The sequence below is a fragment of the Oreochromis aureus genome, linkage group 18 (assembly GCF_013358895.1).
Source record: "Oreochromis aureus strain Israel breed Guangdong linkage group 18, ZZ_aureus, whole genome shotgun sequence".
Taxonomy (NCBI): Eukaryota; Metazoa; Chordata; class Actinopteri; order Cichliformes; family Cichlidae; genus Oreochromis; species Oreochromis aureus.
The window spans coordinates 12238780-12266338 of record NC_052959.1 but is presented as its reverse complement, the minus strand read 5'-3'; the positions used below and the strand labels follow the sequence as shown (position 1 = coordinate 12266338).

The 27559-nt window shown below is 40.3% G+C and overlaps 1 protein-coding gene across 2 annotated transcripts; it reads right to left on the bottom strand.

The window, feature by feature from the left end:
- Window positions 1-1445: 1445 nt before the first annotated feature.
- Window positions 1446-27324, bottom strand: LOC116316203 (rap guanine nucleotide exchange factor 4-like). 2 transcript variants are annotated; one of them, XM_031734720.2, is made up of 30 exons: window positions 27233-27324; window positions 22841-22983; window positions 20480-20568; window positions 19445-19591; window positions 14751-14823; window positions 14348-14403; window positions 12005-12111; window positions 11714-11835; window positions 11057-11240; window positions 10680-10764; window positions 10141-10201; window positions 9051-9127; window positions 8457-8603; window positions 7999-8093; window positions 7808-7893; window positions 7352-7430; window positions 6705-6855; window positions 6532-6620; window positions 6419-6446; window positions 6243-6318; window positions 5557-5703; window positions 5307-5404; window positions 4997-5122; window positions 4657-4835; window positions 4437-4527; window positions 4270-4320; window positions 3110-3197; window positions 2950-3014; window positions 2774-2828; window positions 1446-2650 (listed from the first exon to the last, which is right to left on the bottom strand). In XM_031734720.2, exons 1-30 carry the CDS (start codon window positions 27298-27300, stop codon window positions 2523-2525), a joined length of 2991 nt encoding a protein of 996 aa, XP_031590580.2. In that variant the 5' UTR covers window positions 27301-27324; the 3' UTR covers window positions 1446-2522. The 2 variants fall into 2 exon arrangements, with proteins under 2 accessions (XP_031590580.2, XP_039457720.1); XM_039601786.1 differs by lacking the exons at window positions 19445-19591; window positions 20480-20568; window positions 22841-22983; window positions 27233-27324 and adding an exon at window positions 15536-15717.
- Between the last annotated feature and the right edge of the window lie 235 nt (window positions 27325-27559).

Below are 27559 nucleotides of genomic sequence, written 5' to 3'. Positions count from 1 at the left end.
TCAGTGTGTGCAGTCTGTCTGCAGCAGACACACAGTTCAAATATGGTCATTGGCATCCCGGGCATTCCTTCTTCCTGGATAACTGTGGCTATATAAAGCTCTGCATGCACACACACATACAGCTCTGGCTTATAGCGCGTCTGACATAGTGTAAATCATTTAGCAACAAGGTTGTTGCTGCCACTTATGCGCCTAAATCTATCCGTTCACACTCTCTGTAGCTAAAAACACACACACTCACCAGAGAAGCCAGGCAAGGCCGGCGTGTTACTCAACCAGACAGGAATGACCCACTGACATCAACAAGCAGGATAGCTGTGCTGACATCACCGTGCAGGGACAGGTGAGATCAGCCATGGGAAGTTAGGGACACTTGTCACTTGTTGACTGTAATCGAGTACAAATGTGGACTTCGTGGTGATTCACTGAATAAATAAAACACGACAAACCCTGCCAGCAGCTCTTAGAAGCCGTAGTGAATCATGACAACACGTAGTACAAATGCACTGTATAAAATAAACAACATCCTGAGAGACCGGCTGCTTGAAGAGATAAAAATTTACAGCTAAAAATTAGTTTAAAAATACAGATGGCGAATGGAAATTGTGATGCAAACGTTATTCGCCGCCATGCAATTTCAGTGTAGAAACTTAAAGACAAAGTATTTCATTGCAGTTCAGTTTTTGGATGAAAGGTTGGTGAATATAAAAAGTCTGGGATCCATAAGAATCCCCGTCACTGCTCATTCAATACTGTGCTCAGCGCTGCTTGTTTTCTGTTTCTAATATTCAGAAATGATCCATTCAAGTGGAAATATTTAAAGCTATAACCCACTGTACACAGGCCTCAATAGAATTTACAGCAATGACATGCAAAAAGACAAAGTCCTGCAACATCCCGGTGGCAAAGTACCCTCCTGTCTGGCAAACTCCACAACTCAGTTTGCAGTTGTAGTGTAGAGAACAAGTCAGTGGCACAAATCAAAATGCACTGGCCTGGCAATAACATTGTCCTCTATCCTACAAGTGTTGCAACTGTTTTGACCTCTTCACTTATTCCTCTCCTCTATCATTCCTAGGAAGGGATGAAATCTCTACTCTTTACACTACAGTTTATCTCATTTGTAGTATTCCTGGGATCAGCTCTTTTCAAGTCCAGATGACACTGAGCAGTTCCCACTCTAGTGCCTCCCTGTTCCTGTATTTCACAGAGGTCACATGTAAGCAAATGCCAGTCTCTCTCACATTTTAGTTTTTAAGGCCTCGTGTGTTGGCGTACCTGTCTTCAGACGTCAAGTGAAGTCAAAAAGCTCGGCGGCGGGCTTCTCCAGTGGTGGCTGAAATATTTTGGATTTTTGCTGGATATTCTTTCCAACAACATCATCCCTTCAGCTCCACCACACGCACTGAAATATCACAGTCTCAAGAAGGTTACCAAACCATTAGAACTGTTAAATTAGCTATTTTTATTTACAAGGCAGACTACACAGAGTACAGTTAGAGGCTGCTTTGGGAAAAGGCAGCCTCGCTGCAGTTCTCAACACACACCAGCACAGCAAAAGCTCCTGAGATCAAAGCAAAATGAATGACACTTGTAAAGAACGCACTCAAAATCTACACGCACATATACAAAAATAAAATTACATGGATTGAACACAACTGGTAGAGATGACAAGATTTTCCCCTCAAAGTGTAAGTTAGACTCAGTAGCTGCAGTCGGTCCAAATCTAAGACATTGCAACTGACAGCAGAACATATCCGGGATGGTTTATACGCTTGGCTGCACCCTAATTCCAAATAAAACTCACAATAAATACTACAGTGACCCATTTGAACACTGCCGGTAATACCATTAAGGATTTAATCCGACTAATACTCTGTTAAGTAGGTTTAAAGTGTCTAACTAATTAATGGACACTGATATTTACCTAAAGGACATCAAATCCTACAGATTTTCAAAGGTCCTTATAGACTTTTTTAGATTATAAAGTAAGTATGCTCTTTGAGATTTAATATTGACCAGGGTAAACAAAGAGTCTCGATCACTACAGTTTGTGGGGTTTCCTGTGTTTTGCGTCTATGAGTGGGATCATCAGGAGAGAACGGTTTGCTCTACAGGCAGGTACAGTACTTTATTGTAAACTAGGGCTCATCTGGGGTAGCACGACATTACAGGACACTCTGATAGAAATCCACTGTATAGAACACAAGGTCTATGAAGTTCAGTCATGCAGGATATTGATTCAAGTTCTATACATTACAGTTCTATCTAACAGGTCCCAAACAGTAATAATTAGTACGATATGAACCCTCAGTCTGTTGACTGAGACACGGCGACAAGAGAGCAGCTGAACGGCTTCTGTTTGTTCAGGGAGAAGAGGCTTTTCACGGCACAGTCCTTAATAGTCCATAATAACACTAAAGTCACTGAATGCTGCGATTTGCTACTGTTGTGTTGATTTATTTTATATAGTTTTTTATGCTAACGTCACAGAGAAGGCGTTGTGGTGGAGGATCTGGAGCTCATGTCCGCCGAGGCTCCAGCCGGTAGGAGAGCTGCGTCAGCGCCCTCTGGTTGTCAATCACGCAGAGCTTCCTAACGTAACCCCGGACCTCCGCTTGATTCTTGTTTGGCTGGCAAATGTCAGGATCTAACATTAGGCAGAGATAAAGCAGACAAAAAAGACATTGACTGGAAAGATTGTTTACAGTCTGTCTACAAGGCCAGCAGATTAGAGGATAAAAGTGTGCTCATGAATAATAAGCAGACTTACTGAATGGCTGGCTTCTACAGTGTCTCACTTGTCGAATTGTGTTTGCTATAATACGCTGATGGAACAAACAGAAAACGGCTTTAGATACTCTGCAAACATGAATGAAGAACAACACGGCACTAAGAAAACTGCATGCATAAAACTACTCTCTCTTCTTTCTGTGAAAAGGAACTCACCATTTTCTCAAAATTGACCATGTTGTCAATGAATGTCTTGTTGCCCTCATGTGTAAATGTCATATCTGTAAAGAAATAGGTTAAAATGAAGCACAACCAAAATCTTCCATCTTCAATAAGTACTTCCTAAAGCCCTGTAAAGCCCTGTGCTGAGTCATACCTTTTAGAAGAAGTGGCACAAAGGGGATAATCGGTGGTTCCAGTTTGGTAACAGTAAGTCGGTAGGACCGGTGGTTCCTTGATGGGTCCTATTGCCAAACAAGTTTCTGGTGTTAGATACATTTATAGATCACTTTCTTTCTTTAAAACTCATACTGTTATGCCACCAGCCACTTTATTAGGTATGCCTTTCAACTGCCCATTGAAGCAAATATCTGATTGGTCAGTCACATGGCAGCAACTTCATGCATTTAGGCATGATAACATGGTCAAGACAACTTGCTGAAATTGAAACCAAGAATCAGAATGAAGAAGGGTTATTTAAGTGATATAGTAGTATAGTTGATGGTGCCATACAGGCTCATCTGAGTATTTCACAAACTGCACAAACTTCCTTCTAGGACTTCTAGGATGCTAGTCAGAATTCAGCATAAAAACATAAAATCATGGATCCTTCCTACTTTATATCAGAGGTTCGGGCTGTTGGTGGTGATGTAAGGTGTGCAGGATATTTACTTTGGGCTCCTTAACACCAACTGAGCATCATTTAAATGTCACAGCATACATGAATACTGTTTCTGACAATGTCTATCCTTTTATGACCACTTAAAGGGACGGCTGCTTCCAGCAGGGATGCCAAATCACATCAGAAAGCTCAAATGATGAAACTGGAAAAATGATTTCCAGATTCCCCAGATCTCAGTGCAATGGAGCACCTTTGGGATGTGGTGGAAGGGAGATTCACATCATAGATGTGAAGCGTACAAATCTTCTGTGTGATGCTGTCATATCAATATGGACCAAAATCTCTGAGGAATATTTTCAGCACCTTGTTGAATCTGCGGCAAAAAGAATTTAAGCTTTTCTGAAGGCAAAAGGTAGTCCAACCTGGTATTAGTAAGGTTTTTTCTAATGAAGGTGCTGGTGAGTGAACAGCCATGCAGTTGATTTTCCCTCAATTATTTTGTGCATCTGTCACCAAGACAACAGGTTTGAACCTAATTTTGTTTGTAATACTCATCACTGAAAACCAGAGACATTTAAAAAGAAAAAAAATATTTCCAGGAGACTTCTAAGACCAAAGCAGCAGTATTAGCATTGCTGAACACAACTAAAAGTTTATGCATAATGAATTTCAATAGACTTGAAAATGAAACTCACCATCATGTTCTCAAACTCAGCATAGAACTTCTTAAACTTGGTGGGAAGTTTCTGTCAGGAAAAGCAGATGGCATCTCAGTGAATCAAGGATTTAAGCAACAGCAGCATGCAGATCTGGTTCACAGCATAACCGTTCACGGATTATTCAGTTTTTCAATAAAGTTTACCTCCCACGTCTGGCTCAGTCTGCTCACAGCAGGGTTGCTCATCCCCATGATGATGGCAAAGAATGAATTGAGGTTCTTAAATTCTCGACAGCTGCAGACAGACGCACGCAAGCAGAAACCAAAGTGAAAACCAACAACATCGAGCTCATCTTCCTCTACTGTTTGCTAGAAATGCTTCACATAGTGATGTGCGTCACATTAACGGTCACATCCTACTCACTGTGCCGCTATCTTGATGAACTTCTTGAGGAGCTGGACTCTCTTGCTGAGCTGTCCGCAGAGGCAGACTTCAGTGACGACCCACAGCTGGACCTGGTTGAACCTCCTCAGGAACAAGTCTAGATTAGCCGTGGTTCGTTTAAAACTTTGGCGGCCAAACGTGTGGTAGAGCAGCTCATGCTGCGGAAGAAGACAGAGGAAACAAGAAGAGGAGCAGGTTGAGAGATCCTGCCAGTTTAACAACAGTTTGTGAAAAAGCAAAACTGCTGAAAAAGAATTGACTCTGACTATAAAACAAGAGTCTTTGCAGCACTTAATGTACACAAAGGTGAGCAGGGTACCTCATGAACACAGCTGAAGAGCTCCCAGTCAAACATTGTCATTTGATAAGCCAAGTCCTTGGAGCTCATCAGCTCAAAAGTTGACATGGAGCCTGCAGTGGGCCCTTCCTGGTCTGGAAGAGGAGTCTTGAAGCGCACAGAAACAAACACTAACCTCAGCATATAAAACCAATATCTTCTTGCTTAGAGGCCACTTTTTACTAAATACTAAGTGTATTTCTTGTATCTTCTATATATGTTTGCAAAAAGATTTAATTCTAGGTGGTAATGCAGTTTAATAACAGCATAGTTCATAACATTACTCTCTTACCAGACTGTTGAGCTGCTCTCGAGGACAGGCAAATAATCTCCCATTGATGCTCAAAGTAGAAAACACCGATACATCATTTGGCTTCAAGATTTGTTTTTCTGTAACAAAAATGGGGATAGATTCGCTTTCACAGCCACATAAGACACCATCACGTGCAAATTATTAAAAAGGTACACAAAAGTGATCATCTACGAGTAGATGATGCTGCAAGTTAACGCCTGTCCACGTTTAAGATGATCTGTTTTCTTACCACCCGCAGAGCTGAGGTGGACCAGCAGGAGCTCATCGGTGGTGCTGAGCTTGTCCGTCACAGCACTGATCAGTTCTCGTCCCGTCGCTGCCACGGGAATCCTGATTGTAGTGTAGGTGTGATCGCTGCAGTACACCTTCAACAGGACTGCACACGCACACGTGAAATTAATACAATGATATGGTATGTGACAGCTCCTGATCTGTGATGACAAAGAGCTGCTTCCAAGATGAAGAAGCAGGAAGCTCACAAAGCCACTGAAGGTTTTGCCTTTTTGTAGTCACAGACTGAATTATTCAAATATGAAAGCCGGCTCATTTCAATCAAATCAAAAGTTTATTTTTTTTTTTTTTTTAAGTTAGCCCTTCCATCTCTGTTAGAGTGATGACTGGGGTCTTTCTCTGCCTCAGCCAGCTGTCACACACATGAATGACAGGAAAATAATCGTGTTGCTGTCAACCTGTCCATAAGATTTTGTCACACCTTTTGTGCAAACACAAGTGGCAGCATGACAGGCAGGGTAAGGGAATATTCTTATCTAATCTGTCTTATGAAAATGGGAAAATCCACTTTAAATAGCACATTCCAAGGCAACTTGGCAAACTGCTGTCAAAATGTCTTTTTCCTTCAGGTTCAACATGAGGAGGAAAAAAAATACATAAATCACACATGTGCACAGAACTTACTGTCATCTTGATTTCTAATTGGCTGTTTCTTCTGCAGCCTTTCCTCTCCGTTGCTGAACTGTCGTATTAGGGTCTTCTGTTGAATAAATTATATGACAGCATCCAGATAACTACAGATGAAGCCGACATGTGAAGTGGACTGTAAAATCTTATCAAAAGTTATATAACAGATATACCTTTTTTGTTGCTTTGGCCTCTTCGGAGCTAAAGAAAAAAATTAAAAGCGATACAGTGAATTTGGCGTGTGCATAAAGCAATGACAATAAATGTTCAGCCCACAGAAACATACTGCAATTTGACGACTTTCTCCAGGTCAGGTACCAAATCTTTCAAAGCTCTCAGCATCCGGGAGTCATTGGATAGACTTCCATACAACTCCTACGGAGACAGAGAGGAAGAACCACTCAGACTATGCAGAGGATCTGTGTGATTTACTACATTTGAAAGGCTCCTCGTGCTCACCTCCAGGAAAAAGATGGCAGCAGGTTCCTCTTGTATTAGGTAGGTATGTGTGTTTGCCCAGCGCAGGGTCATAATCAGGGCTCTCCTTTTACTGTTAAGTGCATACTCCAACCTCTCTTGTTCAGAGCCAGGTGGAGATGTCACATGGTATGTGCGCGTAAGGTTAAAGGTAAATAGAAAAGCGCTGAACCATTAAAGTAAATAGACACAGAGGTATATGCATATCTATATCTTCATTTCTGCTCAATTAAAAAACTATCTTTCAACCAGCTTTAATTAAAATAAAGTGAGTTTTGAGATCATTCATTATGTTAAAAAAAATGAATAAAGCATGGGATGTAGTGAGTTAACTGAACAGTGCTAAACTTATTACAACAGCTTAGGCAAGAAATACCTGTGCAACTGGGATTACAACTTGTTACTAAGGTGTGAAGGGAACAGCTGCTCAACTGCTGCTTCAGCACTTCCAGGAGCAGAAACTGATGCTTCACAATCTAAAAATGGCGCCGGAAGTGTTGTTACATTACGCAGCAAACCGTGAAGAAAACCAGGGTTATGCACCCGACACAAGACCTGTTTATTTATTTTAAACACACAGTTTAGATACAGCAGGAAGGAAATAAAGACTTTAAAGACAAAAAGGATATTGTGACAGGAGTAGAGGGCACAGCTGGCTGTTGGGCATGAAGACACAGTGCATGAGGACAAAATCATCCACTGCTGGGTCTGACACACAAGAAGAAGCAGAGTCAGTGGCAAGAAACGAACAGATATTTAATCTTTAATGCATTCATCCTGTCAGTAGATAGTACTAATCCAGAGTCTAACCCAGATTCATGTAAACCCCTGAAACTTGTTTTAATCCTGTTTTTAACAGCAAACCGTTTCAAACCACAGCAGAATATCCTATTTAATATTGTGTTTTATAGTAAAGAAAATACTGAATTATCAATTTGTTGTTTTAAAGTTCACATTAGAAACATTTTTTAATAAAAGACACTCTTCAGTAATTCATAATTTATGCTATAGTTTATGAGTATCCTGCAATATACTATCCTGACAGCATATGATCCCAAATTAATCTGTGCATTCAGCTCTGCTACCTGGGTCACTGTGATGTATGTCCATCCTCATCGTCTCCAAGAAGTGCTCAAGAATCTTCTCTGGAGTTCCTGATATCACAGTGTACCTGCCAAGGTCACCAAGGATAATAAAATCGAGAGAAATACACATATACTGCGAACACAGTTTTAAAGTACTTTTAGGTACAGTGTGTATACACCCAAACACATACTTTATGTTTCCCAGTGTGGAGGCTCGAGGACTCTTTTCTAACACCAGCACAGGGTGATCGTGCTCTTTCAAACGCACCGTGTTAGCTTCCACATCCTGCGAAACAGAATATTTCAAAATGAGTGCAGTACCACTCATCTGTCAAAGGAGGGAGACAAACATCACAGGGCGCCGGCGTCATGAGCGATTAAAGCATTATGAGACATTATTGCTTTACACAGCTTCAGAGGATGATGCATATTTTCCCTCCCCTATTTTCAGATCCTGATAATACAGACACATTTTTCAAGAAAGGGTTGCTACGTGAAACAAATACACATGTGTACCACTGCCTTGCATCAGTTCTTTATTTATAGTCATTGGGAAGGATGAAAGCAGATCCTGGCTTTAATAACTAAATGTTTCCACCATTTTTTCTTCACGGATCTTCGATCAGATCAGGGATAACTGTCTGCCTACCCTGAGTATCCTGTTGAAGTCTTCCTTATCCACACGCAGGAAGTGACAGTTGTCCTCTCTCAGGACGATGGATGCAGCCCGAGGTGAATCTGTAACCAGGGCCAACTTTCCAAAGTCATCACCCTCGTGAAGTGTACACACCACACCCTGACACACACACAGATGAATACACAACTAGCTCAGGCACATGTTCAGTTTACAAGCTTAAGATCTGAAGAAAAATATCGGAAAGGACGAGTAACTTTCTGAATCATCTTTGCATTTCTGTACATGTGTGATCAATCCGCACGCAGCGTATTTGTCTGTACACTGGTTGTGTGGTGTATGAGTACAATCCCCTAAGCCAGTTAATCACAGTGATGAGTCACGATGAGCTATGCAGAGTTTGCCAAACTCACTGCTGGTGTTTCCCAGCCCTACAGGGTGCACAAAACGGCTCGGCTCTTTGCAGATCTGATGAGCTGCATGTTTTGCTCCATTACATTCAGATTGAATATCATCAAATGAAGCAGAAAACTAGAACGACATTAAAGTATCAAACTGAAGAACATAAGCAGGTAGATGGATGGAAGCCTTTCAAGCGCACCCACATACCTTTCCATAGATAACCACATTAACGGAGCCCTTCAGGATGATGTACCATGATGTGCCTTCTTCTCCTTGGTTAAACACTGAAAGGTAACAAAAACAAACAAATATTAGTCCTAGCACACACATTCTGTACACCTGAGGTTTTTCAAATTGTGAGGCATGTTTCCCCTCTTAGAGTCAGAACTCAAGTCACAAACACAATTTTTAAATTTAGACGTCCCTTTTAGAATATATAATTTTCTCTACATGGAAAGGATAAGCGGAAGCGAATGGATGGATGGATGGATGGATGGGTGTCATACAGGAGGAGGCTAATGGGTTAGCTATAATGAAGGTAGCTCTCTCTTTTAACCTGGTTAGATCACCGTGGTAACGTCTGCTGAACACATAACCTGGTCAGGAGTTGGTTATATTTAGAGTTTCAGTTTAAAATTGGCTGCAAGCACCACATTATCACTGACTCTTTATTCACAGTAAAAAGAAAAGAAAAAATCTCTGTGTTCTCTACATATGCAAACTGTCGAGCAGTACCTTATTAACACCGCAGAACAAAACTGCAATATAGCTGTAAATTACTGTAAGTAATATTTAACACAATTTTAAGAACATTTTAAAACTACTCATGCACTACATAAAATTACTTATACATGATCCATTAAGTATCTGTAAGTAAATATAATTATATTGTGATTTCAAATAAAATGCATCGAAATTCCATTTAGTTACAGGACAATTAGTCACAGGTCGAATTATAAAGTGTTACTGAGTAATCCACTGATGGCTGTTTCTATAAGCATGCTCCAGCTGCTAAAAGATTAGATACACATTAAGACTGCACTGCAATCAATAGCACTAATGGAAATTTAAAAACTGATCTATGCAACTTTTGCTGCATCGATCAGTGCTGTTCTATAGATGTGCTGTTCTATAAATACTTTGTCTGGAGTAGTCTTAGATACCCTTTTTTAAATGGATGGTTCAGTTCAGTTGCCTCAACTTGTCCTCACAGGGGACCAGCACTGTCTGACAGACTGAAAAACCATCCACCTTTTAACAGAAGAAAAAACGTATTCTGTGACATAAGAAGACTCACACACAGTTCCAGCTTTTGCATGTGACTCAAAGATCACCACGCTCGCCAGTTCCCTCTTCACCTGCAAACCAAAACAAACTGCTTCAAAACTCTTGGATTTTGCTGACCTGCAGACAAAAATGGAAACTAAACACGAAGACGCCCAGATCAGGGTTTTTAAAGGTTATAAAAAGTGACCTAAAAGTAGGTAAATTACTGTTGCCAAATAAAAATACACCTTCATAATCTCTGTAGTTATTACAGACCTATTAATGGTGTAATATACATTTCCAAATGGCAGTAATGTGATTGCATAAAAGAAAAAAAAGAACAACAAAAGTACTTCTGGTTCCAGTACACATTTAATTAATTCTGCACATGGAAAATGCCTGCGAGCACAGGACAGACTGAGCACCACACTGTCGAGATAAATAGTGTAGCAGCTTCTTCTTCTTCCATTTTTAAACATGAAAAGATTGTGTTGTGGGGTTCTGATGTACTACAATGTTCTTGGCATCTTGTACAGTGTATGTAAAAGAGTGGCACACCAGCTAACTCACAGTGTTGGAGAGGTGAGCTAAGGCCTTGATGTGAAGCAGCTCGTCATAGATGATCTCTAGGTCATCGCCTGTTCTCTGACCAGGCCTGCAGACACAAAGGAGCGAGTCACAATGCAGTCACCATAAAGACTTCATGCATGCACATCAATAAAGTTACTTATGACAGATGATCTCTGCCTTCTTTCACATGCTTAGTACTTTATATGAAGAATGTTGGTATGATTGGATATGACTGGGTTCAATTAGCAAACACTTCAGCACTCTGGTATCGGAAGGGAATGTTAATTATTGCATAAAAAGCAACAATATATTGCCAGATATTGTTGCTTTTAATGTATTTTGAATCTGTATTTCAAGAGTGGATCTGTAATACTGACGATTTCCTGAGGATCATGCGCAGCAGTGCATCAGGGCCAATCTGGGCAAGAAAGAGGATGGTCTCCGGCAGCTCTTCCTCACTTTCCCTCTTCTCCTCCTCACTAGGTAACGGTGTGTCCTCTTCCTCATCGTCAAGAAAACGGTAGAAGAGGTATTTGTCATAGAAACCGAGCTCCTGGTCCACTGGAGAGCAGAGAAGCACACAGTCAAAGCATCAGTATAAACGAGTGTGCATACAGATGAACTGTTTTCTCATCTCAGAACATTTCAGCCATGTTCTTTGAAGTGAAGGACTTTGAGATTGGATTCAATTTATATTTTATATCCATGCTTGGAAACTCATTAATTCTTACTCTAGCATTCAAAGAGAAACCCTCCCTGATGATTGATGCTTAGATTCAAAACTCACATTCCAGCGCAGAGTCAAATGGAGACACACTGGCTCTAGTCTAAAACTAATTTGCAATTCAAAGTTTCAATAACACTTTATTCTAATTTACGCTCTAAACGATAAGTTACGCGTGGAGTGTGAAGAACGTCTCCCAGCTTTTCAGCTGCTTTGAGGTTTGGGAATTGACTTAGTATGTTAAGATGACTCACGGAAAGAAATGAACCCAACGATATGCATGATGAGAAACATCAGACTTAAGTATTACCATGATTTAGCACCCCTTCTTCTAGTAGTGCCTGCCACATCCCGACAGCATGGGAGCGAGTGAGCACACAGGCGCTCTGCAGCACCAGCCAGTCCACCAGCTCTGTGCCTACACAGCACTGTCTGCAATACACATGTAAACACACTGTTTACTGTATATTTACTGTGGGGAGGTTTAAAAATACTTAATGTAATTTTCTGTAAATCAACACCACATCCACAGAAAGCTTCCCCAAGCACTTGCAAGCACATAGTTTTACAGAAATACAAACAGAACTGCAGACCCACATACCTGTATGTCTTCAGGTGATACTTCCTGTCTCGAATCATGTGAGGGGCTCTGGACAGGATGGCGTTGCGGAGAACCTTTCCAGCTCTCTGCAGCTTCTCTGAGGGGATCTGCAGAACACAGGGACATCGGCTTAGGTGACTTCATCTAGTCCATCTAAAGCTCTGACTGACTAGATTGATATTTTTTTGTAAAATAAGGCTGTGATAAAATCCATCATGTTGATTGTTAATTTTGTTGGTCAAGCTTCAAGTGGTGTGTGTTGGCAAGAAGAATTTTGGGAACCATTATTTATCCAGGATTGTGGTCCGATCGCAATCTGACTCAAGTAAGAATGCACATTTGTGTCTTTATTGGATACACTGAGTAGTCACTCACAGTGCAGGCCAGGAAATGAAATGAATTTAGTAACTTGTTTAGCAGCAACAATAACCATCAGATGTTTCCTGTAGCTTCTGCACAGTGATGAAGAGTCATTTTGGAGCCTCGCGCCCATAAAACTGCTCTTGCTCATCGATATTTATGGGACATTTTGGTTAAACAGCCACAAAATCTCAGTTTGCTTAAGATCACAACACAGGTATTCCAAAAGATAAATTCTCCTCTTATTGTTATTGTTGCAGTACTCAACCTTAAAGTTAGAGTGTTTAAAATATCACCGCTAGATGTCAATAGATTGCAGATTGCTGTTAACTGAGTTCTGGTTTCTTATCCCTCCCTATTTAAGTGCATAATCATAAACAACTCTATGACACAACATCTACCACTTCTCTTTTCCTCTACCTTTGGTGTGCTACATATGTATATGTATATGTATATGTGTATTAAATGCAATTATTCAGAACGGCGATGTCCATCTTGGCCACTTTATTCAGGATAGCTGGGCAACAAGGCGGCTTCCACAAACTATTGCCCACCTTTATGTACTTTTAATGATTTAATTCTAATTTTATGACAATGCATCCGTTTTTTGGGCATAATCACACACTGATCAAATATATTTATGAGTACAACATTCTTTTTTCTATTAAATAACCTCAAAAAATGGCTGACTGCACATTTTAGTGTCATGTCATGGCCTACCGCCCTCACATGCTCGTGTAAAACTTTTATTAATAAAATGTTTAATTCCTTCTTGTTCCCCTCAATGACGGCAAGCCGGCTAAGTATTCAGCTGGCAAATTAGGCCCTAACATAATGCTCCCTCCGCCATGCTTCACAGTTAAAATCTCATTAATTGAGAATCTGATTTTGAGTAGCACAGAACAAGTAGCACTTAGAATTCAGTAGCCTGAATTGTGTGTGCAAAAAATGTCTGACATCAGTTTGCTTATATTGCGTGTGTCTATAATCATGATTTAGATAAAGATCAGCTCAGGTTTTATATTTAATCAACGCAAAAAATTCTGAATGCTGCTCACATATACTATGGATCACTCAAACAGTAAAACTGTATCAAAACACACAGCACATACAAGCAGACACATCCTTTATAGACCGCACCTGCATAGACAGCAGGGAAAATGACAGATGTGTGTACACACACACACACATACACATCTGCTTCTGAAAACAACAAAGGAAGGCATTTTAATTGGGCAGATGGGATCTTTCTTCTGTGTGCATGCATTATCTAACATTAGCATAACTACAGAGCATCACAGCTGTGAGTCATCATCGGTCTCTCCTCAGAAAATACACGCACTTCCAAAATTCATTCTGGCACTCTGGTTCATTCACAAACATGAAAGTATGCAGCGTTAAAAACAGCTCGATTTTATGACCCCCGTGGACCGGTTTACGACATGTTTCCGAGAAATATTCAAGTTACTTTCAGTTTCGGATGTTAACAAAAACAAAACATTGAGCTGATGTAATGACTACTTATTTTTACTTATTTTACTTACGTATTTGAATTAACTGCATCTTTTTAATTTCAATTATGATCACTATCAGGTTTTCATGTATCTACCATTCAAGTTGCAAACAGTGTAGATATGGCTCGAAAAAAGGGGAAAATGGAAAAACAGGAGTCTTAACTGCACATGTAAATGTATAAAGGTTTAACCTGGAAAATATTTAAGTTCAAAATACATTAATAGCATTGTTTCAAACATTAAAAACTACTGCTCAGCTGATTTTTGCACAGTTCTAAATTTGTCTAGAAACTTCTGTCTAGAGATATTTTGACAAGCAGTGACAAAAGTGGGTTTTTTTAGTCAGGTTATGATGGTCTAGAGTTTTGTTAAGTCATGCTTTCTGTAACTTAAGGCTGGGCCTGTTTCTCAGTAAACTAATCTAAGAACTTCATTTAGGTTGAAAACCTAATCAGGAGGAAACGTTTACCTTGTTGTGAGCTTTGTTTGCAGAGTCTGAATTCATGTTGTCTTTGTCTGTGAGTCCTGAGGAGAAAAAAAAAGATTAATGCTAAAGCACAACAGGATGTTGCTTCACAAAAGCAAAAAAGCACTGTATAGCAACTTGAAAAAAAGAAACATAACCATTTTATATTTACATATACACAATATAGACTCATCCATCATTTTAACAGGCTGGGAAGGAAAGCTCCTGCTTCCTGTTTTTAGTCATCATAGAGAAGTCTCCATCTTTTTTCGTGCATCTGCTGCACATTTCCAATTTATTACTTGCAATATGTTTGTATGCATAAAAACGTTCATTGAATAAACATTTAAGCAACACCCAGAGTGTCTTTTTCTATTCCCGTGTGTCCACTTGTGCATCTACTCACTGTCATTGTTGGATCCACTCTCCATGGCTCCATAAGGAGGGGCCAACAGTGCAGCCAGGCTCTGACGATACTTCTAAAGAGCAACACACATCAGAGGCCACATCAGTCTTGAAAACACCTCTAGCAGGGTATCATCTATAAAGCACCAACATCTTTTAAACATCAAAACCCATTCCTGTTCCAGCTCTCTCTCTCTAAAGCGCACAATGTTGCTTGAACACAAAAGTGCCCCTCAAAACAAAGCCCTTTGTACAACCAAGATCATTTACATGCAGAACAACATTATATAACACACACACACACACACACACACACACACACTGCATTTAAACAAGGGTTAGACTGCTTGATGTGTACAGATGCTGTTCTTACAGTTGTACATTTCTGTAGCAAAGACTATGAAACACACAGAGCCAGAGCTTTTGTGTCTGAATGTGCCACTGCTCTTCTGCAAGGTCATTATCAAGCAACCCATGCTTTCTGACAACTGCCAGGAATACACACACACACACACTGGAAGAGAAACAGAGAGAGCATCTGTTTGACCTAAAGACACAAACGCTTCCCCATCCGTGTTTTTCTTGCACACACTCGATCCAGAAGCTAGTGAAGCTAAAACATTTCATGTCAGTAGTAAAAAATGCACAAAGGTGATTCCAGGGAGTTTCATTCTGTAAAAAAACAACAACAAAAAAAACATACAAGCAAAGATTACAGTGACACAGTGCATGGCCCCTTTGCACACTACATACTAGACACAGTTAAAGTCAAGGAGTCCAACTCACCTGAGTTAACACACTCAGCTGCTTAATACTGAAGGGACTGAAACCCCAGAGAGCTGCCCTCTGCTCCTTTACAACTCACACACACGCCACCGGATAGCATCCTGCTCAAAACAAGCTGCTCTCTTCCTTTTTTTTCTCCCCTCTCTTCCTCCCTTCCACTCACACAGTCGCCCCACTGTCTGCCTCCCTCTCACTCACCCTCTCTCACTGCGATCACGCCAGGAACCAAGCCACTTTCTCTCACAGGTTACCAGGGTGATTTGAGTCTCTGTATTACTGAGCTACTCTAGTGTAGGAAAAGGGGGTAGTAGTCAGAGGAGGGAAAGGCAGAAGTAGTGTTGGAGAGGAGGAGGAAAGGAAGGAGGCTAACAAAAGAAACGTGGCCAATAGAAGAGAGGGGAAGCTGGCATTAGAAATGTAGAGCAGGTGAAAAGGGGCACAGGAATAAATCAGAAAAGAGAAATGAAGTAACCACAGTCCAGACCAACTAATTATTAGCAGTAATTGTTACATATAAAAACATGTCTGTAGGCTATTTCCCATTCAAACACTTTTTTTGATCTCAATTTTACTAGAATTATGGAGCAGCGCTTTTTTTCTTTCATCCTTTCATCAAACACATGACTGCATTCATCCTGCAGCTTTTTGGTCTCCACCACAAGCACACAAATTAGTCCTTGCACACGGGCACACACATAAAACACAGAGAGCCATATTTTGGAGATAAGATTGGGGGAAAAAAACGAACAAAAGACAACAACCTCAGGCCATGTTTTCTGTTTTATGTCCACTGTCCTTAAAATAGACAGCCGAGAGGCAGACAGAGTGCACTTAGTCAAAAACACATGCACACACACTCTACGAGCGGAATAATACGATGGCACACACGCTTTAATAACCAATTATTGTCTTATCTAGGTCTCATGTGTTCCTGTAGCACAAAATGGAGGAATCACATTTGAGTAAATTTAATTTCAATTCATCCACGGTCACACGGGAAAAAGTCTTTTTTTTTTAGACCAGATAAATCAAAACAATGTGATCGATAAAATTGTTTGCGAGAGGGGTCCTAAAATCTGATTTAAAGGCCCAAAAAATTAAGAAAGAAAAAACACCAGACAGAAATTAGTCATTTTTTATAACCAAACTGTCAATTACCTGCAGTTTCATTAAAAATAAGAACCTCTGACCATCAAAAAATCAACTGTTTTCTCACAATCACTGGATGGAGATGAGAACCATAGTCTGGGTCGGAAAGAGAAAAACTAAAAAAGTGGGCTTTTTGGATTGTGCGATACAAAATAACCACCTGTCAGACCAAATAGCAGCTCAGACCACACAGTCTTTCATTGTGACGTTACAGTGAAGTGCTGCCCAGCTCTGCCACGACTTCCTCTCTGAGAGAGAAACAGTGAATGGAGCTTGTAACTCCAACAAGGAGGCCCACAGAGAGGCATCCACTACAAAGCCAAATCTCTCGGGGCAAGGCTGTGTGAGTGTTCATACTAGTAGCTTGTGCGATATAGTAACTCTTTGCAACACGCGGTATATCAGCTGACTGTGAGCTTTTACATCTTCAAAATGACATATGTTGTCAAATCCAATTTTTATTTTATTTATAAAGCACACAAAGCTGACCAAGGAGGGTCACACAATAAAATACCACATGCACACACACATCAAACAACAAACAAACAACAAACCATCACTTTCAGTACTTTTTGTTCATCTTTACGCTGAAGATACTTGATATTGACTTAGGCTGTCTGTTTGGGGTCGTTGTTCTGCTGCAGAATACATTTGGGGCCAATAAACAATCATCTATATTTCTGAAAGCATTTTTTGTTTACAGCTTTTTTTCACACCTATCTAAAACTTTTGCACAGTACTATAATGAGATCGAAAGTCAATATCTGGTATTACCAAATCTATTACTTGCTATTGCTGTTGCATTGAAATCTGATGATTCTTTTCAGCTTTAATAATTCCATCAATGTTGACAAGATCCCAACACCACTGGCTGAAATGCAGCCCCAACACAATGCCAGAGCCTCCACCATGTTCTTCTGTGAGTTGGCATACTTCAGCTTAACTTTCCTGTTTCCCTTCCTGAAGAATAACTTCTTGACTTACCTTCTCCTTCACTTAGATCATTTCTGATGGAGCTTCAGATAACTCAGCTGAAGGGTCTGAGGCAGCTCTCTGGTACTGTTTTTGACATATTTGTTCTTAAGGACATGACCTTCCTGTAATATAGTATATCTGTAGTTTTTAAGCCTTCCACTTCTTCTTTAGTTCTCCACTTGTCCCGTTTCCTCAAAATTTCTTTAGGACAATTTTCACACCAGGCTAAGATCTACCAAGATTTCAGCTAATAGCTCATAGGAATCACTTTATTGGTGCAAAAATGCTGTTTTATGCCTGTTTGACTATGTAATTTTTGGTATTTTTTTTAATAAATGTATATAAAGGAAATTATCTATTTTTTGTGGCAGGCTGCTAGTACCAAAGTGAGTTGTCTGTTGACACAACACTGATTCATTCATTGAGTTAGCTACTTTTTTAATGTTTAACTTCATGAACTTGATTCTTATTGTTAACAAACAAAGAAAATAAAAACATGGAAATAGTACAGTAAAAAGACTGGACTGAGAGTGAGTTAAAAAAAAAAAAAAAAAGCAGCCAATAGCCAAAGAAAAAAACTTTGAAAGAACTTCAGAAAGTCTGGAGAACTAGACCAACTTAACATTAGAAAGAAATCTGGCTCCTTACGTAACCAAATGAGGGGTGGCTCAAGATTTTTGCACAGTAATGTAAATTTCAATGTTATTTCTCTTACCATGTTTAAACATTTTCATGTTTAAACATGTTAATGAATGCTCAGCTTAGATAAGAGTGTGAAATAAGATTGTATATATTATCACACTATCACGCATTATTTAGTTACTGAATATAGAGTATATAGTATTATGGCTACAGCCTATCCTAGCTGTCACTTTGCAAAAGAAGGAGGAACACCCTGGACCAAGACACAAAGACAGACAACCACACTTACATTCACATCTCCTGACCTCATGTGCATGTCATGTGCTGTGGTAGGAAGCCAGCAGAGAATCCACGCAGTACACAAGGAGAGCATGCAAACTCCCTTAAAAAGTGCGTAAATCTCTTTTTAAGGGAAAACATACTCTGAAAACTTAGTGAGCATCTTCTGGTTTCTTAAAAGAATTGTCCTTGGGCTTTTTGTTTTGATGGCTGCCTCACTGGAGAAATGTGACAGTTCATCCGAGGCAGAAAACTTTACTTCAGACATGCAGATACAGATCACTGAATTACAGTAGATCCTTTTGTTTGCAGCGTTGTTATTGCAGGAATGTGTGTAACCTGCCTAAACATAAAATGTAATAGCAATTTTAGGATTGTATATAGCATTTTAGTTTGAGAAACCGAAACTATTAAGCATATCCATTAAAAAATTGTACCTATTCAAACAGATCAACCTCTCTACAGCAGCTTAACAACATTTAGATTGCATTTAAAATGTTATTAATCATCCTTTTAATATTTCTCAGAATTAAAATATTTTGTTATCAACTCATAGGCTAAAGGAAGTCTAAGAATACCCGTATTTTTCCAAGCAGGAAATGTGAATCCAATTAAAAGACATAAAAAAGGAATCATTTAACTAATCGTGTTTAGATTTTTCTCACTATTGTCACTGTGTGTATACTTTAAATAAATCACTGTGCAGTTACCCAAAGTGTACAACTAATAGGTTTGCAAAAGGCACCGTAATGGTGGACAGCCCTCTTGTGGTTAAAAGCACAATTACAATAAAAAGTCTCAAAAGCAAAGCTCTTTCTACAATGGAGTTCATGCAGAATCATGAAGTTCCATCTCATGTCACACCTCCCAGAGAGTCTTGAACTCCCTCTGTTCGATCCGGAGCAGCTCGCTGGTCTCTCTGCTGACAATGGTAGCGTGGCGCGGCGTGTTGTCCAGGATCGACTCCCCAAAGGCTGTCCCAATCCCCAGCGTGCAAATTGTGACTGCATCCTGCACACAGACATGACAACTTTTAGTTACAGTGTTTCTATAACAGATGAGTATTTGTTATTGAGCAAATGTGCTCTGTAGCAGCATAGTGCATCCCCGCGCAGTGAAATTATACAGCAGTAGCTACAAGCAATGTGTATTAGGTTATTTTAATGAACTCGGACAGACATGGAAAGCAGACAGATTAATATGTGCAAATGAATGCAAATAAATCCAAATATGAGCAACTGCTGTTTACTGTAAGACAAACATCTCTTGGTGCTGTATATAATTGGGCAGGCTAGAGGGAAGCAAGGCGCGCATATTCACTGCTTAGTGGTTCAAACAAATACACTGCTTGCTATGGAAACCTTTTCAGCTGTCCAAACTGACATTTCAAATATAGCCACAGAAAGTAGGCCACCAATTTCACTTTAGGGCTACATACATGAAAAGGACGTCTCACAATAGAGGAGCTTCTTATCGCTGTCTTTCATTCGAAGCAAATCCTCTCTCCTTCTCCTCCCACTTGTCATTCTTCCCCACTACATGTATAGTATAACTCTATTTCCACGCTCTCACAGTGAGGGTTTAAAGTAAGGAGGAAGCCAAAATTCTCAGTGGTAGTTTTGCTCTGGTATATTTAGGAAGGGAGGCACAAATGGAGGCTAAAGAGTCGAACAAAGTCAGCTCGCCAACATACGAGACAGAGTAGAAGCCCCTTACAAAGGATCTTGTTTGATAGAAAATATATGAGAGCACTAGGAAATATCGACCATGAATGTCACATTACATTCATGGTTGATATTTTTACAAAAATAGGAAGGAAACTAAAGAATCCAAAAGCATCCAAGTCATTATTCATGTGTGTTTCTCAGTGTGACTTGAACTTTATCACATGACTCTCACCTGGTGGTTGGCGGTTTCTGACACTTTGACATCCAGGGAGCCAGAAAGGACTGCATACCAGCTGGTGCCAATGTCTCCCTGACGAAACACTGCGTACAGTAAAATACATTAAACCACATTGAGAGCTGATGAAAAACGTCACTAAGACAAAGGCACTCAGAAAAACATGCCCTGCCATCTGATGATAAACCACAATCACTGCTGAAAGAGACATAAGCCAAAAATCTATTGATATCATGATAAACGGATAATAAATATATTTGCAACAAACAGAAATGTGTGTGAAAAAGTTATAAATGCACCTATAAAGGAAAGCCTATTAAATATTTTTATCTTTAACTGAAAATAAATTGACTTGAGTTCAAATAAGCAAAACGCTGACACTTGTAGCAAAGGTTTGGTGTTAAACTAGCTGAATTAAATATTGTCTTGAGTTTGTGATCATTAAATTACACCAGTAAAAGTATTTATTGGATATACAATTAGGTCCATAATTTGTTGGACAAAGACACCATTTTTGTAGTTTTGCTTCTCTACATCACTGCAGTGAATCTTAAATCAAACAATTGTGGTGTGACTGAAATGCAGACTTTCAGCTTTAATTTGCATTAACGGTTTAGGAATTAAAGCCATTTTTATTTATAATCCCCCGTTTTCATAGGCTCAAAATTAATTGGACAAACTAACAGATTTTAAACACAAGGACTGTTTGTAACACTTGGATGAAAATCCTTTCAGTCAGTGACTGTGTGAAATCTACCAAATGCTGTATTTCCTCCCTTAAATGCTCTATTTAGGTTTTTACTGCAACCACCTTCTGTTGCCGCTTGTTTGTGCCTCTCTCTCTATGACTTAAAAGTCTCCAGCAATTGTAAAGCATGCTCTGTTGTGTTGAGATCATGTGACTAACCTGGCCAGTGAAGAATATCCAGTTTCTTTGCCTTGAGAAACTCTCGGGTTGCTTCTGCAGTATACTTTGTTTCGTTAACTATTTGCACTGTGAAACACTGTTGGATCAGTTTTGCAGCATTTTTCTAAATCTGAGCAGAGAGTACAGCCATGTACACTTCACAGTTCATCCTGCTGCTTCTATCATCTATCAGCATTCTCACCATCAATAAACACTATAGTGACCCAGTTCCACTGTCAGCCTTATGTACCCATGCCCTAATACACCTATTCCTCAGGAGTGTCCTTGACTTGGCTAGACGTTGTTTTTCATAAGCCTTGATTATAATCCGTTATGTGTACAGACACATGCGCTCATCTTCTGATGATGAAATTTACTTAAATCACTTGGACTCTCTCAGACTCATGGATGCAGAAAGTATAATTGAGGCTTTAACCACAGAAATACTTCTATCATAATCCATTTTAATTGCCTTCTGTTGTCTTTCAGGCCTTTTGGTATCCTGAGCTGGTCAATGCAGTCCTCCTTTACACCACATTAATACTTTGGCCACCCCTAACGTTTTTGCTATCACTCTGATAGACTGAAAGCAAAACAAAATAAACCTAATGATGGCCTCCCTCACTGGCACTGACACTCTTTGGGCTTCATATTTAAAATGAATGTGAAAAGCTATAAAATGCAAATTCAAGACTTTTAATCAAATCCAGATATTATGTCTGTTTAATTTGTCATGAAATTACATGAACAGGCCCCTACTGGCCATGAAACTGCTTTTCGGTGGACTGTCCAATTAATTTTGAGCCTCTGAAAACGGGGGCTGTGAATAAAAAACGGCTGTAATTCCTAAACAGCTGACACAATATTTTTGTTAAACCCATTGAATTAAAGCTGCGCTTCAATCACATATTGGCTGATTGATTTAAAATCCTCTGTTTGCAGAAAATTCAAAAAGACAAAGCATGAAGTCCAAATGGAAAACATATAAAACACACTGGATCTAGGAAACAATAGGAACAGAGTAATGGGAGGATACCACTGTATATACTTACTCCTGTAAGTATATTGTATACTTATAGTATACTTATACTTATATAGTGGTATCAGGGAAGTGGAGAGAGCTGGGGAAAATGACACACAGTGGAACTAAATCACAGAGGATGAAGCAACATAATCAAAAGTAAAAGCAAATACAAGGAACAATTAATAATAATAATATTAGTATTGTACAATTTAGTTAAAAACAGGCATTGAAGAAGGTTAGGCACATTTTTGCATTCCAGTGCATCATAAGTCTTACTGTGCTCTCTCCTTAGGAGACAAAGAGGTATATTATATACTGTATGATGATTTCCTCCAATCCTTTAGAGCCTGACTAAACTCAACAGCATCAAAGACATCATTTTACATTCCTGTCAGTATTGTGTGTTTGTGAGTGTGCGTGTACGTACACGTGATGCCTTTCTCCAGGCATTCATAAAAGGCACAGGCACAGATCTGCAGTAGGAGCGGAGGTGGGAACCTCTGGAAGGCTTTGACCTCTCTTAGTCGGGTCAGAATAATATCCACGTCCTCTCCCGAGCGCTCCGAAGGCCTGCGCAGAGGAAGAGCCACCATTAAACCCACACGAGGCGTTAAAAAGGTGTATAAGTGGTTATGCAAAAAACAATTGGCATGATGTAACTTGTTCAGCGTGATGGATTATCTATCTTATTCAGGTCTATTTCAGCCTGAACGATAGCAAATCAATCAAAATCCTGCAGTATGCTTTCACTAGCAGTCATGTTAGACAGTTGCAATTATCAGTCAATGGACTAAACCGTGAGAAAGCAGCGATATTGCCCTTTAAGTATGAAGGCTGCTCTATTGTTATAATATTATCTATGAATATTTGTGCGAGAGCACGCTGTCTTCATTGTTCTGCCTGGTGTCTTAGTGATAACAGTGAAGAGCTGCAGGCACCGTTTCTCTCAGCTCAGGCCCCCCACAGGCTGTTGATGTAAGATCTCATTTGTACTGCTGCTTTTTCTAATGCGCTTAAATCTGAGCAGACACACACACAACTAAGTCATTGTTGGACATCTAAGCAGGCACACACACAGAAGTTTGATCTGCGAGCTTAAACAGTCTGTTCTGAGACGTGGTGGTGCAAAAATACCAAGCCAAAATGTCTCAGAGTAACACACTGCACTTAGCACCATTCATTCACTTATTTTCCCTTTTTTCCCGATAGTGACTCATCTTTCCACGTGTGTGTGAGTGTCTGTGTGTGCATATATGTGTGTGTTCATACAGAATAGCTAATGCACTGTGGGCTCTTCCTTCACAGATGAGAGGCTCTCAGTCCCCTCTTCTGCTTCATCTCCTTCCTCTTCCCTCGCTCCCAGCTCTCGCTCCTTTCTGTCTGCTTCTTCTAAACCTTTCTCTAATCTCCATCTACTTTTCTCTTCCTCCCTTTCAAGACTTGCCCGTTTTTAGAACATGATAGGCAAGACTGAAAGGGACAAATGCAACCCATTTTTCTCCCTTTCACTAGAGGCACAGATTCCTGGTGCATTTAGTGCCACCACTTACACATACCAAACGCCCTATTTATCCCTTTTCGTCTGCTCTGCAAGCTCAAAGGCAAGATTGACTCCCACTTTACTCACATGTAGGTACGTGTGGTAATAAACACCGAGCACGTATGTCACGAAGCAATGAAATGTACCTGTACCTGGAAGGGTTTGCCACAGCCCATCTTCCATTCACATATCAGCCACGAGCTCACAGCTTTTAAAGGTGGGTCTTTTTTTTCCTCTTACTTCTTTTTTTTTTTGGTCTCTGACTCATCCACCTACAGCTCGTGTATTGGCCCTTGGTGCTTCAACAGGGTGTCATATCCCAGAGTAGGTTGGGTTAATGGTTGAGACAGGTGGGCTCCCACACTACGACAGGGAGAGACAGGGAGGTGAACTCTGCAGGGTTGAATGGGTAATACAAACACCACCCTTCACATATGCGTCTACAGTAAAACTGTTCGGCTCTGTCAGTTATCGTCCCCTGGTTAAGTCTTCGCCCTATCCCTTTTTACCACTAACCTGTGCTTGCTCACTCGCTTCCTGTCGGGAGGAATCTGCCTCCCCCGCTGGTGAGAGAAGAATGTGACCTGAGAGTTGTTCACCTTCTATCACTCTCCCTTCACGTCTCCTCTCTTCCTCGACCTCTTCCTTTTGTCAGCCTTCCCCTCTCCCTCCCCCACTCTTCGTGTCAGCAGAGATCTCAGCTTTCAAGCACAAATTATGGCGTGTGCGAATACACACACACAAACAAAGGATTAACAAATCGACCAGCGTGACACACTGAAGACAAAAACCAAGAGACAGCAGAAGGTTCTGCAGATTGTTTCAGGAAACATCCATCTGGAAAAATTCACTGTTCACAGACAAATAAATCAGAGGTTGTTTTGTGGCAGCCTGTCAAAGTGTCACACAGATTCAAAACAAACAGATTTATTCGCCTGGTGGATTAATACATTACTGCAACACCGATTATGTGATTGTATGCAAGAACCTCTTCTGACACTCATCTGCATCACCACTAACAACCAGAGATGGTGGTAAATCACTGAGTAGCATAAACCCTGCTCACTTCGCATTCAAATGACCAATTAGAGTTAGAAATGACTCATCAAGCTTTGCAAGATTTGCAAATTAGCCTACATAATACGCGCACTTATACCTTTCACCTATGAGGAATTGCTTTTGCTAAGACTTACTACTTTGATATGTCACCCTAGTGCTAGACAAAAATATTTTCCTGCAATAAAAAAGGCATTAAATATAAACTTGGATCTGGCTTGGTGCTGTGTGTGCGTTGAGTGCACCATCTATTTAACTCCTGGGTCAACAGAAAACAAAGCAAATAATATCTTATCCCACATACTTCACAGCCACCGGCAATAAATGTCTTCGGACAGATATATTACAGACAGTCGTAGCTTAACCTCTGTCTTTCTTTCACCTTCCTCCCCTCTCTGCCTCTCACTCCTCACTTGCTCACATCAACAGTTAGCATAGATGAAAGCTCCCAAACACGCATACACACACACACACACACACACTCCTGGATATTGATTGAATAAGAGGTGGATAGCTTAAAAGCACTGAGTGCTCTACAGTAAGATCCTGCAGAGTTCCCAGTGTCTTTATGAACATCCAGCTAATACTGCATACTGGTGACTTTATGTTTCCAACATAATTATTCTAGCCTTAATTTCGGTAGATGTTTTCAGCACAATGACTTAAACAGAAAAAAAACACAAAACATTTTGCACATTTATTTTATGAGATATATGAGCAGGAGATGGACACACTCAATCAAAGCTGCAAACAGAACTTGGAAAACCACATTTATTTGCAGTGTTTCTGTGATAGACCACCAAGCTACTGGCTTATGCCAAAGAGAAGCCCTCTTAAATAGGGAGTGGCTGTAAGTCTGCAACCAATCATATTCCCCATTTGCTCACCAGACCACAACAAAGATCACACCACCCTTTGAATTTTTACAAAAGCATACGCTACTTTGAGCAAATTGTTCAAAATATTTGCAACTAAAACTGCAGCAATCTGGAACTTAAACCATTTCTAAATTATTACAGATTGTAAAACATATTTAAGCAAGAATGTTCAGAGATTTTAAAGGCGCCAGCATCTCGAGTTGACTATTGGTGGTAATGTGTCTTTTATGGTAACAACTCATTGATTTTTACACTGTAAATCTGAAGATGCCAACTGGGCTTCTGGACAGCTACGAGGCCTTTCTCACTAATTTCTGACAATTTATATTCCGATCAATTACTTGCCAAAATAACCCAAGGACTAATTAATAGTTAAACTGGTTAAAAAGTATAATGCCGTGTTGTCAATACCCTTATCAGTGACAAATAGTTGCATTTATCCACTCAGTTTTATTCCAGGTGAGGATTAGGAGACAAGATGGTTGCTTCAGGTTGCCATTGGTAATGTGAGGATGTGTCAGATAGGTGTGTGGGTGTGTGTGTGTGTGTGAGCTGTGCTGTGCATGTCATATATGTCACTACCTATGATCTAGAGTAATTACTGTAGTGCTGCTCTTCATCGTGTTTATTTATTCGAGCCCTCTCCCTGAGCTTTTTCAGCACAGTAAGGGAGCTTTACTGTTAATTGGGCAGGCACAGTGTGGACTAAACGATTTTCTAATCGCTGCAGCTTTTGGATTGTTGAGCTGTTGATAGACAAACTGTGAATTGGATGTTCGGTTATTCTAATCTGTTCAGTCAGCCCAGACTAACGTAGCCTGATGCAGCACCGTGAGATAAACGGGAGGAGGAGAGAAAAAAATACACTGCCTGCGCTGGCTGGCCTCTAGTATTTTATTCAAATCACTAGCATACACGCCACAGTTGTATTTTAAAAATGTATGGCTATTTGATTCAAGCAGGCAGAGATAAACCATGTGCGTCTCATCATCAGCCATGCAGTGCAGAGACACCACAGTGAACCTCGAAGCCACCAACGCCTTTTTGACCGGAGATACAAAAACAGGAATTTAAAAAAAAAAAAATCGGTGTGTATTGTTATGCACTGCAGTCTGTACAACTGGGCGACAAGTGGTGTCTATTTAGTGAAATGACACCGATAATATACTAAAACAAAATGAGACGTATCACGTTATTATTGCACAGTCACACACTGCACACGCAGCGATCACCGGTTCCGATTAATCACGTTGACGCGAATGAATGAAAGAGGGCAGAGACAACACAATCGTTGCTGTGTGGGGATGCGCGGCGTGGCACTGGGTCATGTAGTGCTTTCACCCACCTTTTATCCAGGCAGCAGATCCACTCCGCCGATGGGGACGAATTAGGGGACGTCTGCACCGCGACCATCTTCCCCGGCTGTGTGTGTGCGTGTGTGTGTGTCACCAGACGCTGTGATGCTTACCGGAGGAGGGTTCCCGGTTGTCGGTGGTCGTTAATGGTTGTGAGCTCCGACTGCGCCCCCTCCCCGCCCCTCTGCCTCACACAACTACAGGATGTGTGTTCATATATCTAGATAGATAGATAGATAGATAGATAGATAGATAGATATTGTACACATTTTTGCATATTTTGTGTGAGATAATATTATACAAGCAAGAATGTGTTT